General features: G+C 41.7%; 1 protein-coding gene across 7 annotated transcripts in view; it reads left to right on the top strand.

Annotated features, from left to right (window-relative positions):
• Window positions 1-18,773, top strand: part of LOC132895349 (prolyl 4-hydroxylase subunit alpha-2-like) — a 422,856-nt gene that overhangs the window by 290,111 nt on the left and 113,972 nt on the right. For all 7 annotated transcript variants that reach the window (XM_060935865.1, XM_060935866.1, XM_060935869.1 and 4 more), the window contains 3 exons: window positions 7,266-7,442; window positions 16,707-16,777; window positions 16,940-17,039. In XM_060935865.1, the coding sequence (XP_060791848.1) occupies window positions 7,266-7,442; window positions 16,707-16,777; window positions 16,940-17,039 (348 nt within the window). The remainder of the gene's footprint in view (window positions 1-7,265; window positions 7,443-16,706; window positions 16,778-16,939; window positions 17,040-18,773) is intronic.

An 18,773-nucleotide genomic window follows, 5' to 3' on the forward strand; every position in this document is an offset into this window, starting at 1 on the left:
TGCTTGCTCCATGTGGGTACCAGTAGCTCGCTGTAATGGACTGTTGCACAATGACCAACTGCTGCTAATTGCATAGGTTATGGTACGCAACAGCCAACTGGTGCTGCCGTCACAATCGTGTTTGCATTTTTTTTTCACTGAAATGTATCTCTTTATTATTTTTATTCAAATAAAAATACTTTTTTATCCCACTTCTTCTCCTGCAATTTTTGAAATATTGACCCCAAATCAGCTGCAAGGTATCAGTTATGTTCAGGAATTATGTGCTTGTGTACAGCTTTTGGAAAGACTCACTCGTTCTCTCATTTTCAATGCTTTTTTGGCCCCAATGAAGTGAATGGGGTTTTGGTTTCAAAGTTGTCCTGCCTAGTCATTCTTCGTCAGAGAGCCACCACACTTCATTTCATAGCTCAGAGCAACACACACATATCCGTCTCTTATAAACTGCACTTATCATTTTTGCACCGTTACAATCACACTTTGCATTTCTGTCATGCTCCGCCCCGGACATCCACTCCGGAGATTACGGACCTCTCACACCAGCACCGATCCGGATCTGGGACAGGAATTCCTTCTCCCCTGAACTCACTTCCTGGTTTTTACTGCTGCTTATTTCAAGGCTATTCTCAGACACTGTTTTTGCCAGAACGTTTTGTTTGCTACTCTAGCCGTTTCTGTGCCACTCTTGCTTCTCATGTTTTTTCTCTCTAGTAACTTTTCTTGTTCATGGTTTTTGCACTCAGCGTTTTTTTTTTTCTGGTTCATGGTTTTTTTGCACTAATGTTTTTTTCCTTGTTCATGGTGTTTCACACTCGCAATTTTGTCTTTGCTTGTCTCGTGTTTTTGTCTAGTTGTTTGTCTCTTTTTTGCCCAGACTATTTTTGCCATTTGTTTTTTGTCCTGTCTGTTTACCTATTTGCCACGCCCTTTCTTCCCTGTATTAAATCATCTTATTTATTGGATTACTGTCTGTGTTCTGTTTTTGGATCCTAACTTCATACCTCCACCAGCCCTAACAGTACGTTCTGGCCAACATGGATCCAGCCGAACTCACCCATCTGAGAACGGCCATTCAGCAGCAAGGGACTCTCCTCGGGACCCACCAGCAAGACCTACAACAAATTACCCAGAACCTTGCCACCCTGTCCAATGCACTCGACCTTCTCACCACGCAGATGCAGCGCTGTCAAGCCGTGCCTACACCTGCTCAGCCATCTCCTACTTCAGCTTCTGCCACTGCCTTTCTCCACAAACCGAGACTTCCAGCACCTCAGCCCTACAATGGAGAACCAGGTACTTGCAGATAGTTTTTGTCTCAGTGTTCGTTGATTCTAGAACTGCAACCTCTGGCCTTCCCCACAGAACACTCCCGGTAGCATATACAATAATGCTCCTCACTGGCAAGGCCAGAGAGTGGGGAACTGTGGTCGGGGATGCCAATGCACCCTTTTGTTCCAGTTTCAAGGATTTCTCTGAGGAGATGAGGCGAATTTTCAACCGCTCTCTGTCCAGCTGGGAGGCGGCCAGAGAGCTCATGGAGCTGCGGCAGGGGTCCCAGTCTACCTCGGATTACGCCATCGAGTTCCAGACATTGGCAGCTTCATGCAGTTGGAACGAGAATGCCCAGATCGACATGTTCCTGCACGGCTTGTCTGACGCCATCAAGGACGAGTTGGTATCGCGGGAACTGCCGTCAGACCTCTCCAGCCTCATGGACCTTGCCAACCACATCGATGCTCGGATCCAGCAACGGAGGAGAGAGAAGAACCGCCCCAGATTCACCTCCTCTCCACCTCCCGCTGCGTCCGTCGAACCCATGCAGGTAGACCGGGTTTGGGTGTCAGCGGAGCACGGGTGCCTGCTTCTACTGCGGTCAGCTGGGACATATCTGCTGAGCCTGCCCACTAAAAGGACAAGCCCACCAGTGAATCAAGGGGCCCTGGTGGGCAACGCTCGGAACCAGTCCCCCGCTAATCATCCGTTACTTCCTGTCATCATTATCCATGACAACCAGCATCACCACCTCCAGGCCCTCGTCGACTCGGGGCGGTCAGGAACCTGATCTGCTCCGCCACTGCCAATCGTCTGGGAATCCTGCTATTTGCTCTTGATGTCCCTCTCACTGTCCTGACACTCAATGGCACTGGCTTGATCAGCATCACCCACCTTACCGCCCTGCTAACCCTAAGGATTTCTGGTAACCACTCAGAAGCCATCCAGCTTCATGTCATGAACAGCCCCCACGTACCCATCGTCCTAGGATTACCGTGGTTAATGCAGCACAACCCCCACCTTAACTGGGCTGACAACACCATCCTAGGCTGGAGCCAGTCCTGCCTAGCTTCCTGTCTGAACTCCGCTCTGCCTCCCGCCAAACCACTGCAGCCTTCAGCCAGCGAGTTCCCCAACCTCTCTCACGTGCCTTTGGAATATCTGGATCTGAAACTTGTTTTCAGCAAGACCCGAGCAGTGTCCCTCCCTCCTCACAGACCCTATGACTGTGGTAGCGACCTCCTACCGGGGATAGTGCCACCCAAAGGACGACTCTACTCTCTCTCTCCCATCGAAAGGCAAGCCATAGAGAAGTACATCTCCAAATCTTTGGCAGGTGGGATCATCTGTCCTTCCTCTTCCCCAGCAGGAGTGAGATTCTTCTTTGTGGAAAAGGACAAGTCACTCCATCCCTGCATTGACTATTGGGGCCTCAACACCATCACGGTCAAGAACCACTACCCACTACCGCTCATGACCACGGCCTTTGAACTACTCCAGGGGGCCAAGGTATTCACCAAGCTAGATCTACGCGATGCATACCATCTCGTCAGGATCAGGGAGGGGGACGACTGGAAGACGGCTTTTAACACCGCCACTGGTCACTACGAGTACCTCGTGGTCCCTTTTGGCCTGACCAATGCGCCCGCAGTTTTCCAGGCACTCGTTAACGACATCTTAAGGGACTTCCTAAACATCTTTGTTTTCGTGTACCTAGATGACATCCTGATCTTCTCCCGCTCCCTGGAGGAACATTGGGGTCACGTCCAGCAGGTCCTCCAGCGCCTACTAGAGAACAAGTTGTTCGTCAAGGTGGAAAAGAGCGAATTTCACCAGAGCTCTGTCTCGTTTCTGGGATTCATCATCTCGCTGGCAAGGATCCAGATGGACCCCCTCAAGCTCGAGGCAGTTGCCGATTGGCTGACCCCATCTTCGAGACGAGCGCTCTAGTGTTTCCTAGGATTCGCCAACTTCTACAGGTGCTTCATTCGCAACTTCAGCACGGTGGCTGGGCCTCTTTCAGCCCTGACCTCGACCAAGACCCAATTCAAGTGGGGGGAGGAAGCAGATAAAGCCTTTTCCACGCTCAAGCACAGGTTTACCACAGCACCCATTCTCACCATACCTGATCCTACCAAGCAGTTTATTGTCGAGGTCGACACTTCTGAGTCAGGGGTCGGAGCTATACTATCCCAGAGGGCCAGTGATGACAAGGTCCACCCATGCTCCTTCTTCTCCCACCGGCTATCCCCAGCCGAACGGAATTACGACATCGGCGACCGAGAACTACTGGCTGTTAAAGGAAAACTCCGGAGTGAAATGCTTTTTAGGTCTATTTTCGCATTATTGGGAGTGCATTCGTTGAGTTGCTATCACAATCCCATCAATCGGATGTGTTTTGAGAAAAATTTTTTTTTTGTGATTTCAACCGGAAAGCGCTAACACGGCAGTGGCCGGGGCATGTCTTTTTGCCGATACAAAACGCTAGTTTTAAAACCATTGCAAAGCTCAAAACAACATGACAGTTCTGTGGAAGTGAGTAGACGGTTCCTACAAACAAAACAGGAACCCTCTACTCACTTCCACAGAACTGTCATGTTGTTTTGAGCTTTGCAATGGTTTTAAAATTAGCGTTTTGTATCGGCAAAAAGACATGCCCCGGCCACTGCCGTGTTAGCGCTTTCCGGTTGAAATCACAAAAAAATAATTTTCTCAAAACACATCCGATTGATAGGATTGTGATAGCAACTCAACGAATGCACTCCCAAGAATCTGGAATACCTCAAGTCCGCCAAACGCCTGAATTCCTGTCAAGCCTGTTGGTCTCTCCTCCCGGTTCAACTTCACACTCTCCTACTGCCCAGGCTCCAAGAACGGCAAACCCGATGCCCTGTCCAGGATGTTCTCTTCCCACCAAGAGGAGTCCAAGCCACCCGAGACCATCCTTCCTCAACACTGCCTGGTGGGAGCCGCCATTCTAGAGGTTGAGATGCTCGTGCAGAAAACCTTGGAGCAGGACCCCGGTGAAGGTAACCCCAACAACATTCCTCCTAACCATGTTTGTTCCCTGTCCTGTGTGAACCCAGGTGCTGCAGTGGGGTCATGGTGCCAAGCTGGCCTGTCATCCGGGAGCCGCCCGAACCCTGGCACTCATCTAGCAGCACTTTTGGTGGCCATCCATCAAGGAGGACATCCAGGAGTTTGTGGCAGCCTGCGACACATGCGCCTGGAACAAGACAGCCAATCAACCCCCTGCCGGCTTGCTAAGACCCCTCCCGACTCCACATCGACCTTGGTCTCACATCGCCCTGGACTTCGTCACAGGACTCCCCAACTCAGGTGGCAACACATGCATCTTCATTGTCACTGACCGTTTCTCCAAGACCGTCCATTAAATTCCTCTGCCCAAGCTCCCTTCAGCCAAAGAAACTGCTGAATTACTCATCCACCACGTCTTCCGCCTACATGGACTACCCACCAACATCATTTCTGACCAGGACCCTTAGTTCACTGCACAGTTCTGGAGGACCTTCTGCAAACTCATCAGAGCCACCTGTAGTCTCACCTCAGGCTTCCACCCACAGACCAATGGCCAGGCAGAACGGGCGAACCAGGCTTTGGAGGTTGCACTCAGGTGCATGGTGTCCAGGGATGCCAGTTCTTGGAGCAAGTACCTACCCTGGATCGAGTACGCTCATAACACACTTTCTTCAACTGCTACAGGTCTCTCACCCTTCCAGTGCTCCCTAGGTTACCAACCACCACTCTTCCCCAATCAAGAGGAGGAAGTCACCGTACCCTCAGTCCAGACCTTCATACGCCGCTGCAGGAGGACGTGGGCATTGGCCCAGAGAAAACTCATTTGCGCCGCCCTAGCATCCAAGAGGCAGGCCGACAAACGCCACTCTAAGGCGCCCACTTACCGGGTGGGGCAACGAGTCATGCTCTCCACACGCCATCTGCCACTCAGAACCGTCTCCCGCAAGCTGGTTCCCAGGTACCTAGGACCCTTCCTCATCAAAAAAGTAATCAACTCATGTTCCGTCAGACTGGCACTACCACTCACCATGCGACGCATCCACCCCACGTTCAACGTGTCACAGCTTAAACCTCTGGTCTCTAATTCTTTACTTGTTCATGGTAACTTTTCTTGTTCATGGTTTTTGCACTAAGCATTTTTTCTGGTTCATGGTTTTTTGCACTAACGGTTTTTTCCTTGTTCATGGTTTTTCATACTAGCGATTTTGTCTTTGCCGGTCTCGTGTTTTTGTCTAGTTGCTTGTCTCTTTTTGCCCGGACTATTTTTGCCATTTGTTTTTTGTCCTGTCTGTTTACCTATTTGCCACGCCCTTTCTTCCCTGTATTAAATCATCTTATTTATTGGATTATTGTCTGTGTTCTGTTTTTGGATCCTAACTTCACCATACCTCCACCAGCTCTAACAATTTTCTCAAGGAAATGCAGCTCTAGTTATTATTTTTCTTAAGGCCACTTTTTTGTCCCACTTCTACTCCAGAGATATTGACCCCAAATTAACGTAAAATCATCTATCCTCTTTGGGAATAGTGTGCTTGTATAGCCTAGTAAACTAGACCCACCCGCCTAGCGGCCAAAAATATTTTTGCCTAGCGAATGGGTCTAGCCTCGCACCATATAAACAAAAACACCCCGGGCATCAAATCGTGCCTGCCAATCACAACGCAAGGTTTTTGTTTGGATTCTTTGGGCGGGCTTTTGCAGGAGTGGCGACAAAGCTGCGCAACGCTGGAGAAAGCACAGCAGGAAAGATGGCTACCGCTAGTGAACATCGCGCATTTGACTCCGCTTTGGAATCAGTTTTAGAAGAATTAGACTTGGAGTTTTCGTTGAAACATGAGCAGGAAGAGGCTCTCCGCTCATTCCTTTTCAAGAAGGACATTTTCGCTGTTTTGCCGACCGTCTGTGGTAAAAGTCTGATCTACCAGCTGGCTCCACTCATAGCCAAAAGGATGGGGCTAGTTTGTGCAGTACGAAGAATTAATAAACAGCTTTGAAACATTACTTTTTGATTGTTTCTTATTTTCCCGTTATTTTAAATTTAAGGGAAATTATTTCACCAAAGACAACTAAATAAAAATAAAAACTCTCAAACAGTTTAAGCAAACCCTTGAAAAACACTTGAAAAAAATGAGTGTATGTTAAGTATGTGGTACAGACTCCAAACTTGTGGTCATTATCTCCAAACTTCTTAATATCTAGAACCTGTTTATTAATTAATACGCATTTTGAAAAATTATTTATTTCAAGGTCTCCCCCACTGCGCGCTCTGACTACGTCACAGTCACTGTTGCGCTGATTGGTCAGAGCGTTGGCCTATACGCACAGAGACAGTTTGAAAGACAGCGGGTTGTCCCTACCCACCCTCGTCGGAAATGTCTACGAATCGAGGCCAGACTAAATATTCACATTTAGTCTGGCTTGCCAGGCTAGTGCTTGTATGCAGCTTTTGGAAAGATGCACTCATCTTGTTTTTGTTGTTTTTCTGTTTTTTTTTTTTTGTCCCATTGAAATGAATGGAGGTTCGATATCAGTGTTCCTGCTCAGTCACAAATAGTCAGAGAAACTTCATATGATCTAATGCATTGGACAGTTCTTAACCCAATTCCAGTCATTTCAGCTTTCCTGAATGCAGGCCAATAATTTGAATCTTCTGAAACACAGCAACATCTTTTCCACAACCTCAGAATATGTGTTCTAACATGGTTGATTAAGAAATGAGAAACTATGCAGTGCATCAGTTAGGGTTAAAAGAATTGTTACCAGTTGAAACATTTAATCACTGCAGTAATTTTCCAATCAAAGGCTCTTGAGTATTTGCTTATTTCAATCCAAACAGTGTGCATTGTGTTTTCTTTTGGACCTTATTCTGTTTTGAGCTTCTGTGTACAAAAAACTATTTTTGAGCACCAGACCATTTCACTGTTGGATGTTAAGGTTGAATTTTTCTATCACAGACTCAACAGAGGTGTAGCAGGCTCTTCTGTCGCTATCAGAATGGGAACAGGAACCCACGTCTTCTGCTCAAGCCTATGAAGGAGGAGGATGAGTGGGACAGTCCACATATTGTCCGCTATCTGGAAGTGCTTTCTGATGAAGAGATTGAGAAGATCAAAGAGCTCGCCAAACCCAGGGTGAGCCCATGTTGGGTTTCATGGCAGGTGGTAGCTGTCACTATTATTAGCCAAACTGAACACAAAAATGTAGACATAAATACAGAAACTGTGGGAATTGTCTTAGCCATGATTAGTGTCCATAAAAATTTAATTTAACAGAAAAATATTTGAATGTAATGAAAGTAATATTTTATGTAACAAACCTCTAACCCTAGATAAAAATGCAGTGAGGGCTGTCTTGTACAGGAACAAAAAACAGAAGTGAGTGCAACAGTCAGAGTTTCCAGCAGTACTGTGGCAAGTTCTGCTTGATGCTTGGAAACCCTGCATGAGTGTACTGATGTAGTCACACCAAATATCTGGTCTTTATATTTTTGTATTTGTAGAAATGTTTCATTTGCTCATTGTGAAGGTATCGCTACAGAATTTCTTTGCACGCATTGTCATGAATCTGAAAGGCTGAAAAATGAATGGCCCACTGAGATGCAGTAGAAACCTTTGAGTCGGCAAACAAAAAACTAAAATGATCTTCATACTTCTTTAGTTAGTCCATGAGCCAGTCAGCTAATTTGGGCTGATCAAGACCATCTGAATAAACCAAGCCTTGTCATTTTCTGATAGCTCTATGCATTTGTAACTACAAACTGCATGACGGATATTTGAGACTCACAACTGAAGCTTAGTAGAACACTCAGTATACAAGATGGGATATGATAGGAAAAATGTTACATTATTCAATGTAGAAAACAGCACTTATGGAATGAACACACTTTACTATGACAATTTCTGAATTATGCCACACATATTTACAGGCTGTGTGTATAAAAACATTACATTCTAAGTTACAGCATGTGTAAGAAACCATAATTTTATGATCCTCACACTGTATTCAAAATGTTAGCCAGAAAGGTGCACATGCAAAATTATATTTCACAAAAATTCAGTAAGTGTCCATGCCACTGTCTGAGCCATCAGATTTGTCCTGCACATCATCAAATTCTTCCTCATTTGTCATATTCTCATAGATGTGCAGGACAACAAGCCTGGGTACAGATCAGTCCATTTACCATACACTGATACAAGGCCAGTTTGCACACCTTCTTGCATTTGCATGAGAGAAATTCTAACAGTGCTGGTGCTCCAATCATTCACTTTATGACAAGCTTCCTATTGTCATTTTGAGCCCAACATTTACTGTCTAATGGGCTAGGTACTTGTGTTTCTGCCTGCAATGCATTTTGCCAAATGTCAGCCCTAATAGTTACAGTTAGGTCCATAAATATTTGGACAGAGACAACATTTTTCTAATTTTGGTTCTGTACATTACCACAATGAATTTTGAACAAAACAATTCAGATGCAGTTGAAGTTCAGACTTTCAGCTTTAATTCAGTGTGCCCATGCGAATTACAGTCTTTATGCTTCCACTTTATTTCAATAGGTTTTGCATAGAGAGCTTGGTCAAAAATGCAAACTATCTCTTCCAAAGAGAATTAATCCTTTAGTTTCATCACCAGGATCAGAATCTGCTGAACTATTGACATCTGTGTAGCTGGAGCATTGATTGTATTTAGGTACCAAACAGTGTCTCTTTAAACTGTTACACTGTCACATGTCTTCACATTGAAGTCAGTCCAAGCACTCACTGACTGGTCACTGGTATCCGCAAGGCATGCCCATGACCAATGATGTTTTTCCTTTGTGCAGTGTCCTTTGCATTATGTAGATCCAAGGTCAATATCTTCAAGGCTGATGGGCCCTATCTCTTCCCTGCATTATGCTCAACAGTATCTAGAGGAACGGTGGTGATGCATTTCTTTTTGGATGATGGATCAACCATGTTATATAGATGTTTGGCTGTGAGAACTGGTGGTTGTACAATGATCCCATTAACTATGTGATGTGCCTCCTCCATTCAACTTTTCTTCCAGCTTATCAATATTGAATTTTTTTATTCTTGCTATATTCAGTAGTACTTGAACAGATTCTTCATCTTTGTCAGGTCTGACTCCAGTAACAGTTTAGAACAGATGATACAAGTCCTTTCTTTGAAAGATAGTCTTTTTTTTTCTTCAGTTCCATCACTATACACATGGATTATTAGCATACCATAATTTGGAAAAAAATATTACAGTATTAACTCCTCACCATTAAGTCACACCTGAAATCACCAAATTCATTTTCATCCAAAAAAAAAAAAAAGGTACAACCCTGATTCCAAAAAAGTTGGGACAAAGTACAAATTGTAAATAAAAACGGAATGCAATGATGTGGAAGTTTCAAAATTCCATATTTTATTCAGAATAGAACATAGATGACATATCAAATGTTTAAACTGAGGAAATGTATCATTTAAAGAGAACAATTAGGTGATTTTAAATTTCATGACAACACATTTCAAAAAATTGGGACAAGGCCATGTTTACCACTGTGAGACATCCCCTTTTCTCTTTACAACAGTCTGTAAATGTCTGGGGACTGAGGAGACAAGTTGCTCAAGTTTAGGGATAGGAATGTTAACCCATTCTTGTCCAATGTAGGATTCTACCGTAGTTGCTCAACTGTCTTAGGTCTTTGTCATATCTTCTGTTTTATGATGCGCTAAATGTGTTCTATTGGTGAAAGATCTGGACTGCAGGCTGGCCAGTTCAGTACCCGGACCCTTCTTCTACGCAGCCATGATGTTGTAATTGATGCAGTATGTGGTTTGGCATTGTCATGTTGGAAATGCAAGGTCTTCCCTGAAAGAGACGTTGTCTGGATGGGAGCATATGTTGCTCTAGAACCTGGATATACCTTTCAGCATTGATGGTGTCTTTCCAGATGTGTAAGCTGCCCATGTCACACGCACTAATGCAACCCCATACCATCAGAGATGCAGGCTTTTGAACTGAGCGCTGATAACAACTTGGGTCGTTGTTCTCCTCTTTAGTCCAAATGACACGGCGTCCCTGAGTTCCATAAAGAACTTCAAATTTTGATTCGTCTGACCACAGAACAGTTTTCCACTTTGCCACAGTTTATTTTAAATGAGCCTTGGTCCAGAGAAGACGTCTGCACTTCTGGATCATGTTTAGATACGGCTTCTTCTTTGAACTATAGAGTTTTAGCTGGCAACGGCGGATGGCACGGTGAATTGTGTTCACAGATAATGTTCTCTGGAAATATTCCTGAGCCCATTTTGTGATTTCCAATACAGAAGCATGCCTGTATGTGATGGAGTGCTGTCTACTTTATTATACTCTCCTCCTACTCAAGCGAGTAGGACGCTTCTTTGCTTTGCTCCTGCTTTCTTGATCTTTATTTCTATACTTTACTTTCTCATTGAATTTTCACTTTTTTTCTCTCTCTCATTTTATTTTTCATCTTTATAAGTTTTTAATTTAATTTTAATTTAATTTCCACTTTTTTTCCCTTCATCTTTATAAGATAATTTAGTTTTTAATACAAAATGCCAAGAAGCAAAAAATTCTGCAGAAAATGCATGGAACTAGAACAGAGGATTTCTATTCTGGAATCAAAGATTAATGCTCTGCCAAAGACGGACGAATTAAAAGCGATATCTCAGGAAAGGAGTACAGAAACAGTGGCTGAGAATGCAGAGATTGCACTCCGACAGACCGAGGACATTGTGGATGAATTCACCAATCAAGCTGGCCAAAATGTGAGTACAGAAAACTGGCAAAAATTGGGTGGTAAGCCCAAAAATAAAAACAGAAGAGTGATTACTTCAACACCAGCTCGTTCTACAAATTACAATAGGATCTACAATCCTATGGAAAATCCACAGCCCATAAGGATTCAGAACAAATTTGAATGCCTCAGGGATGTGGAAGAGGATTTTTCAAGTAGACAAACACGTAGTAAAAAGAGATCGCACCAAGATCGAAGAGCTGTGAGAAGAGGCAAAAATCAGCTCGTAACACCACCTGATCCCACAACCCTTGTTCTTGGTGATTCCACTGTAAGACAATTAAAAGGTTATGGGATGATTATTTGTTGTCTCCCAAATGCATCCATCTCTGACACCAAAGACAGCATTTTGAAGCTCATGTCCGAGCATAAAACTATTAAACATATTGTTGTGCATGTGGGAGCAAATGATGTTTTCAGAGAACAGCTGTTTGTCCAAGAGGATTTCAGAAAACTTTTTTCTGAGCTCTATAAGACTGGAATTCAATCTTTTATCAGTGGCCCACTCCCAGCGAGAGGAAGTTTTGCTTTTTCTCGACTCTTCAGTCTTAACACCTGGCTTGGAAAAACTTGTTCTTCATTTGGTATGAACTTCATAGACAATTTAACCTTTTCTGGAATCGCAGAGAATTTTACAAGCCAAATAGCACTGAACTCAGCTGGATTGGAGCTAAAGTCTTAGCAGACCATTACAAACTTGCAATCTTTTCTCAGCCAGCACCGAGGAAAACAGTTGATAAGATGTCGCAGATTGACATAGTTACAAAGCCTAAACAATCATCTTTGCAAGTCGTCATCAAGGACACACAAACATCTGACTTGCTAGACTCCCAACATTCAAGGACAGATGATTCCACTTCTCCTCGGATGGATTTCCCAAATAGCATGAAAAAATTGCTCCCAATGGCTACACTCTCTTTTTCCAGCCCAAATCTGTCGCGACAAGCAGCGTACCCAGTTCGCCCAGGACTTTCAGCTGGCTACAAATCTTTTTCACCTTCCAAAAGATACATGTCATCTCCAATCCTTTCACCCTCAAACCAAATGGAACATTTAGAACAGGGGTGCCCAAATTGATCCATAAAGGGCCGTGTGGCTGCAGGTTTTCATTCCAGCCATGCAGCAGCACACCTGATTTGGCTCATTCAATCAACTGAACTGTCTTCACACAGTCAAATACTTGCAGCCACACCCACCCTTGATTAAAGGGTGGGTGTGTCAGTTGATTGAATAAGCCAAATGAGGTGTGCTGCTGCATGGCTGGAATGAAAACCTGCAGCCACACGGCCCTTTATGGATCAATTTGGGCACCCCTGATTTAGAAAGTCTTGTTTGATGTACTCTGGGTCCCTGCAAATGGGTGTAGTGGTGAAAATGTGCCTATGCCATCCATCTCATCCAGCTCTATTCCTGTGTTGATAAGAAACAGAACACGTGGAGCACATCTAACCCTGGGGGGGAACCAATCTAATCTCCTTCCTGTTTTAAAACAACATCAGAGTGCAAAAGCAGATTCTAGACTTTCTGTAAAGCTAGCGCTTCTGAATGTTAGATCACTTTTAAACAAGTCATTTTTAATTAATGATCTTATTTGCAAACACAATCTTGATTTTTTGCTTCTAACTGAAACCTGGCTGGATCAAGCAAATAGTGCTTCCACCCTTATTGAAGTAGCTCCCCCAAATTTTAATTTTTTGAATGTTACTCGACAAGGGAAAGGTGGAGGGATCGCAAATATATTCAAAGTCTCTTTTCAATGTAAACAATCCTCACTTGGTGATTTTATGTCCTTTGAACACTTATGTGCACTTGTTACATGCTCTCCTAACATATTATTATTAACTATTTATAGGCCTCCGAGACATTCAGCCAAAGTCTTTCTTGAAAAGTTTGGTGAACTGTTATCAGTCATTTGCTTAGAGTTTGATTGTCTTATTATATCTGGGGATTTTAACTTGCATGTAGATAATACTGATAACATTTATGCCAAAGAACTACTTGCAATTATTGACAACTTTAACCTAGTACAACATGTACAGGGGCCGACCCACTCTCGTGGTCATACTCTTGACCTCGTCATCACAAAGGGTCTTACTGTTTCTAATACTGTTGTTGACCTGGCCTTATCCGATCATTTCTGTGTTTTCTTTGATGTTTCTATGTCTCCTCATATTCAGAATAGCTCAACGACTATAGGTAGGAGAGTCATAAAAGACAACACATGTGCTCTCTTTGAGCAAGCTCTCTCGCAGAAATCAACCAAAATGTCAGACTCTGTAGATGATTTACTGGAATTTTTTAATTTAAATATGACCCAAATTATGGATGATATTGCTCCATTCAAAATCAAAAGAGTCAATGATGAGCAGAAAGCACCATGGAAGCAGTACCCGGCTGTTAAACTGCTAAAGAGAGAATGTAGAAAGACTGAAAGAAAATGGCGCAAATCTAAACTTCACATTCATTATCAAATCCATAAGGAGATGCTTTGTAATTATAATTATGAAATTCGTAAAGCAAGACAGTCTTTCTTCTCCAACATCATCAGCAGGAATATGAACAATGCCCATGTGCTATTTTCAACAGTAGAGAAGCTAACTAATCCCCCACCACAATTAGCACCTGAACTTCTCTCAGTTAATAAATGCAATGAGTTTGCATCCTTTTTCAAAGGTAAAATTGATAAAATACGGCAGAATATTCCTCATAATATATCTCAGTTGGAAAAAATTGAAAAACTGCAATCACCAATGACACAGATAGATAACTTCAACACAATGTCAGAATTTTGTTTAATTGATTATGAGACTCTTGAAAAAACTGTACAAAATCTCAGTTCCTCAACATCTGAATTGGACATTCTGCCCACCAACTTTTTTAAGTCTGTTCTTCATCTTATAATTACAGATGTGCTTCAAATTATAAATACATCCCTGGAAACTGGCGTTGTTCCTGTGTCCCTAAAAAAAGCCGTTGTAAAGCCCCTTCTTAAAAAAAAAATAATCTGGATCCTTCAGTATTAAATAAATACAGGCCAATATCAAATTTACCATTCATTGGGAAAATCCTTGAAAAAATTGTCTTCAATCAATTAACTGCCTTCTTGATAGCAAACAGCCGTTTTGATAATTTTCAGTCAGGATTTCGTGCCAATCATAGCACTGAAACAGCGCTGATTAAAGTTATAAATGACATATGTCTTAATACTGATGCAGGCAAAACATTGGTCCTGGTATTACTGGACCTCAGTGCAGCTTTTGATACTATTGATCACAACATTATATCAACTTGAACACTGGGTTGGATTGACTGGTAAAGTTATAAATTGGTTAAATTCATACTTAAAAGATAGAAGCTTCTCTGTTACCCTGGGAAATTGTTCCTCAACGTCAATGTCCTTGACCTGTGGTGTCCCCCAGGGGTCGATTCTTGGACCATTACTTTTCAACCTTTATATGCTCCCACTTGGGCAAATTATCAATAAAAATTCAATTTTGTATCACTACTATGCAGATGACACCCAAATTTATTTCGCTCTATCACCTAATGATTATGCCCCCCTTGAATGTCTCTACCAGTGTATCGATCAAATCAATAGCTGGATGTCACAAAATTTTCTTCAGCTGAACACAGATAAAACAGAAGTAATTCTATTTGGAAAAAAAGATGAAAGACTCAAGATTACCACTATTCTTGACACAAAAGGGATGAAAACTAAAGAAATGGTTAAAAATCTTGGTGTTTTCATTGACAGCGAGCTAAACTTTGATAGTCACATGAAAGCAATCACTAAAACGGCATTTTATCACCTAAAAAACATTTCCAAACTAAGAGGACTTATGTCAAAAAATGATCTGGAAAAACTAATACATGCCTTCATCTCTAGTAGGGTTGATTACTGCAATGGCCTTTTCACAGGCCTGCCAAAAAAGACCATCAAACGACTTCAGCTGGTTCAAAATGCAGCAGCTAGGGTTCTCACACGAACTAAAAGAACAGAGCACATTACTCCAATTCTAAGGTCCCTTCACTGGCTTCCAGTAAGCTACAGAATTGACTTTAAAGTATTGCTGCTGGTGTACAAATCTCTAAATGGTACAGGGCCCAATTACCTCTCTGATATGTTGCAGCGGCCTAACCCAATCAGATCTACCAGATCAAAACAGAAAAATTTACTATTAAAACCAGTTGTTAAAACAAAGTATGGTGAAGCAGCTTTTAGCTACTATGCAGTACAGCTATGGAACCAACTGCCAGAGGACATTAAAAATGCTCCTGCTGTTGGCAGTTTTAAATCTAGGTTAAAGACCAAGCTGTTTTCAGATGCTTTCTGTTAAATAATTAATATTGTCCTTTTTTTTAAAAAATAATTTTTACTTTCTCTGCATGTTTTAAATTTACTTTAATTTTAATTCTATTCTATTTTATTCTTTATTCTATTCTGCTGGTTTCCTTCTCTTCCCTTCTCCTCCTCCTATTTCTACTTTATTTTATTATTTTATTTCTACTATTGTTTAATTATTATTATTTTCTTTTAATTCTTTTAATTCTTTTAATTAATTGTTTTAGAATAAAAATAAAATTATTTTATGTAATTTTATTTCTCCATTGTATACTGTTTTTGTTTTTACTTCTGTAAAGCACATTGAACTGCCATTGTGTATGAAATGTGCTATATAAATAAACTTGCCTTGCCTTGCCTAAGGGCCCGAAGATCACGGGCACCCAGTATGGTTTTCCGGCCTTGACCCTTACACACAGAGATTCTTCCAGATTCTCTGAATCTTTTGATGATATTATACACTGTAGATGATGATATGTTCAAACTCTTTGCAATTTTACACTGTCAAACTCCTTTCTGATATTGCTCCACTATTTGTCCACGCAGAATTAGGGGGATTGGTAATCCTCTTCCCATCTTTACTTCTGAGAGCCGCTGCCACTCCAAGATGCTCTTTTTATACCGAGTCTTGTTAATGACCTATTGCCAATTGACCTAATGAGTTGCAATTTGGTCCTCCAGCTGTTCCTTTTTTGTACCTTTAACTTTTCCAGCCTCTTATTGCCCATGTCCCAACTTTTTTGAGATGTGTTGCTGTCATGAAATTTCAAATGAGCCAATATTTGGCATGAAATTTCAAAATGTCTCACTTTCGACATTTGATATGTTGTCTATGTTCTATTGTGAATACAATATCAGTTTTTGAGATTTGTAAATTATTGCATTCCGTTTTTATTTATAATTTGTACTTTGTCCCAACTTTTTTGGAATCAGGGTTGTACAAATAATACATTTCAAGTTTATTTGGAACTTGACAATAAGTAATATTGAACCATATATTCGGGGGGGGGGGGAATTATGTATTGTCAAACTTTAATAACTGTTGTAGAAAACTTGAGCTGTGAGTTTGTAAATTCCAAAATGCCTTTTTGTCATATCTATGGGTAGATAATCAAAATAAAATATGCTAGCACCCTCAGATGTTTCACCTAGCTCAGTATAAATATAACCAAGTATAAATATTCAGGCAAAGGGGTTATATAATAATTTAACAAATTATTTATCTTTCTTACTTATTAATCATTCTAGCTTGCGAGAGCAACTGTGCGAGATCCAAAAACAGGTGTACTGACAACAGCACATTACAGGGTGTCCAAGAGGTAAGTTATTGCTTAAATCAGTATCAGTATGAAAGCTCATAAAAATGCATATAAACCAGAAGGTGAAATAATGTAGATGTATTCTTTTAAAAGATTGCTCAGGTTCTGTGAACGCTAGGCAACTGTTTCCTAACTCCTGTATCCATGTGTGTTGATTTTCAGTGCATGGTTGGAAGGATATGAAGATCCAGTCATTGCACGTGTCAACCAGAGAATAGAAGACATTACTGGTCTAACAGTGAATACTGCCGAACTTCTCCAGGTTGTTCAGACTCACACATTTAATGATTTAAAACAGGTTTAGCTTCTCATGGCTTGGCCGAACTTTCACTTCTTGCTGTTTCTCCAGAGCTTAGCCAAATAACACTAACCTTTTTCAAGGAAATAGTTAACAGTAGCAACCCTCAAACACACACACACACCATGAGAGATTTTCTACAGTGGATATAAAAGGTCGAGACACCTACTGAATTAGCTGCATATACAGGGGTTATAAAAAGTCTACATACCCCTAAACTTAAACTTACAGGTTTTTGTGATATAAAAAATGAAACCAAAGTCATGGCAAATATTTTTCTACTTTTAATGTGGTATAACAGCTAACAAAAGTCAGGTGAAAAATGAACAGAAATTAGGGCCTATCTGATAAGGGATTTTTGGCACCAATAACGATAAAAAGGTCTGTTATTTCTGATATATTATCAGACATTATCAATATCCACCTCTCAAGAAAAAAATACAAACATGTCTTACAGTGGTGCTTGAAAGTTTGGGAGCCCTTTAGAATTTTCTATATTTCTGCATAAATAGGGCCTAAAACATCAGATTTTCACACAAGTCCTAAAAGTAGATAAAGAGAACCTAGTTAAACAAATGAGACAAAAATATTATACTTGGTCATTTATTTATTGAGGGAAATAATCCAATATTACATATCTGTGAGTGGCAAAAGTATGTGAACCCTTGTGCAGCAATAACTGCAACTAAACGTTTCCGGTAACTGTTGATCAGTCCTGCACACCGGCTTGGAGGAATTCCTCCATACAGAATGGCTTCAACTCTGGGATGTTGATGGGTTTCCTCACATGAACGGCTCACTTCAGGTCCTTCCACAACATTTCGATTGGATTAAGGTCAGGACTTTGACTTGGCCATTCCAAAACATTAGCTTTATTCTTCTTAAACCATTCTTTGGTAGAAAGACTTGTGTGCTTAGGGTCGTTGTCTTGCTGCATGACCCACCTTCTCTTGAGATTCAGTTCATGGACAGATGTCTTGACATTTTCCTTTAGAATTTGTTGGTATAATTCAGAATTCATTGTTCCATCAATGATGGCAAGCCGTCCTGGCCCAGATGCAGCAAAACAGGCCCAAACCATGATACTACCACCACCATGTTTGACAGATGGGATAAGGTTCTTATGCTGGAAGGCAGTGTTTTCCTTTCTCCAAACATAACGCTTCTCATTTAAACCAAAAAGTTCTATTTTGGTCTCCTCTGTCCACAAAACATTTTTCCAATAGCCTTCTGGCTTGTCCACATGATCTTTAGCAAACTGCAGACAAGCAGAAATGTTCTTTTTGGAGAGCAGTGGCTTTCTCCTTGCAACCCTGCCATGCACACCCTTGTTGTTCAGTGTTCTCCTGATGGTGGACTCATGAACATTAACATTAGCCAATGTGAGAGAGGCCTTCAGTTGCTGAGAAGTTACCCTGGGGTCCTTTGTGACCTCACCGACTATTACACACGTTGCTCTTGGAGTGATCTTTGTTGATCGACCACTCCTGGAGAGGGTAACAATGGTCTTGAATTTCCTCCATTTGTACACAATCTGTCTTACTGTGGACTGGTAGAGTCCAAACTCTTTAGAGATGGTTTTGTAGCCTTTTCCAGCCTGATGATCAACAACAACGCTTTTTCTGAGCTCCTCAGAAATCTCCTTTGTTTATGCCATGATACACTTCCACAAACACATGTTGTGAAGAGCAGACTTTG

This window comes from Neoarius graeffei, chromosome 12 (assembly GCF_027579695.1).
Source record: "Neoarius graeffei isolate fNeoGra1 chromosome 12, fNeoGra1.pri, whole genome shotgun sequence".
NCBI lineage: Eukaryota > Metazoa > Chordata > Actinopteri > Siluriformes > Ariidae > Neoarius > Neoarius graeffei.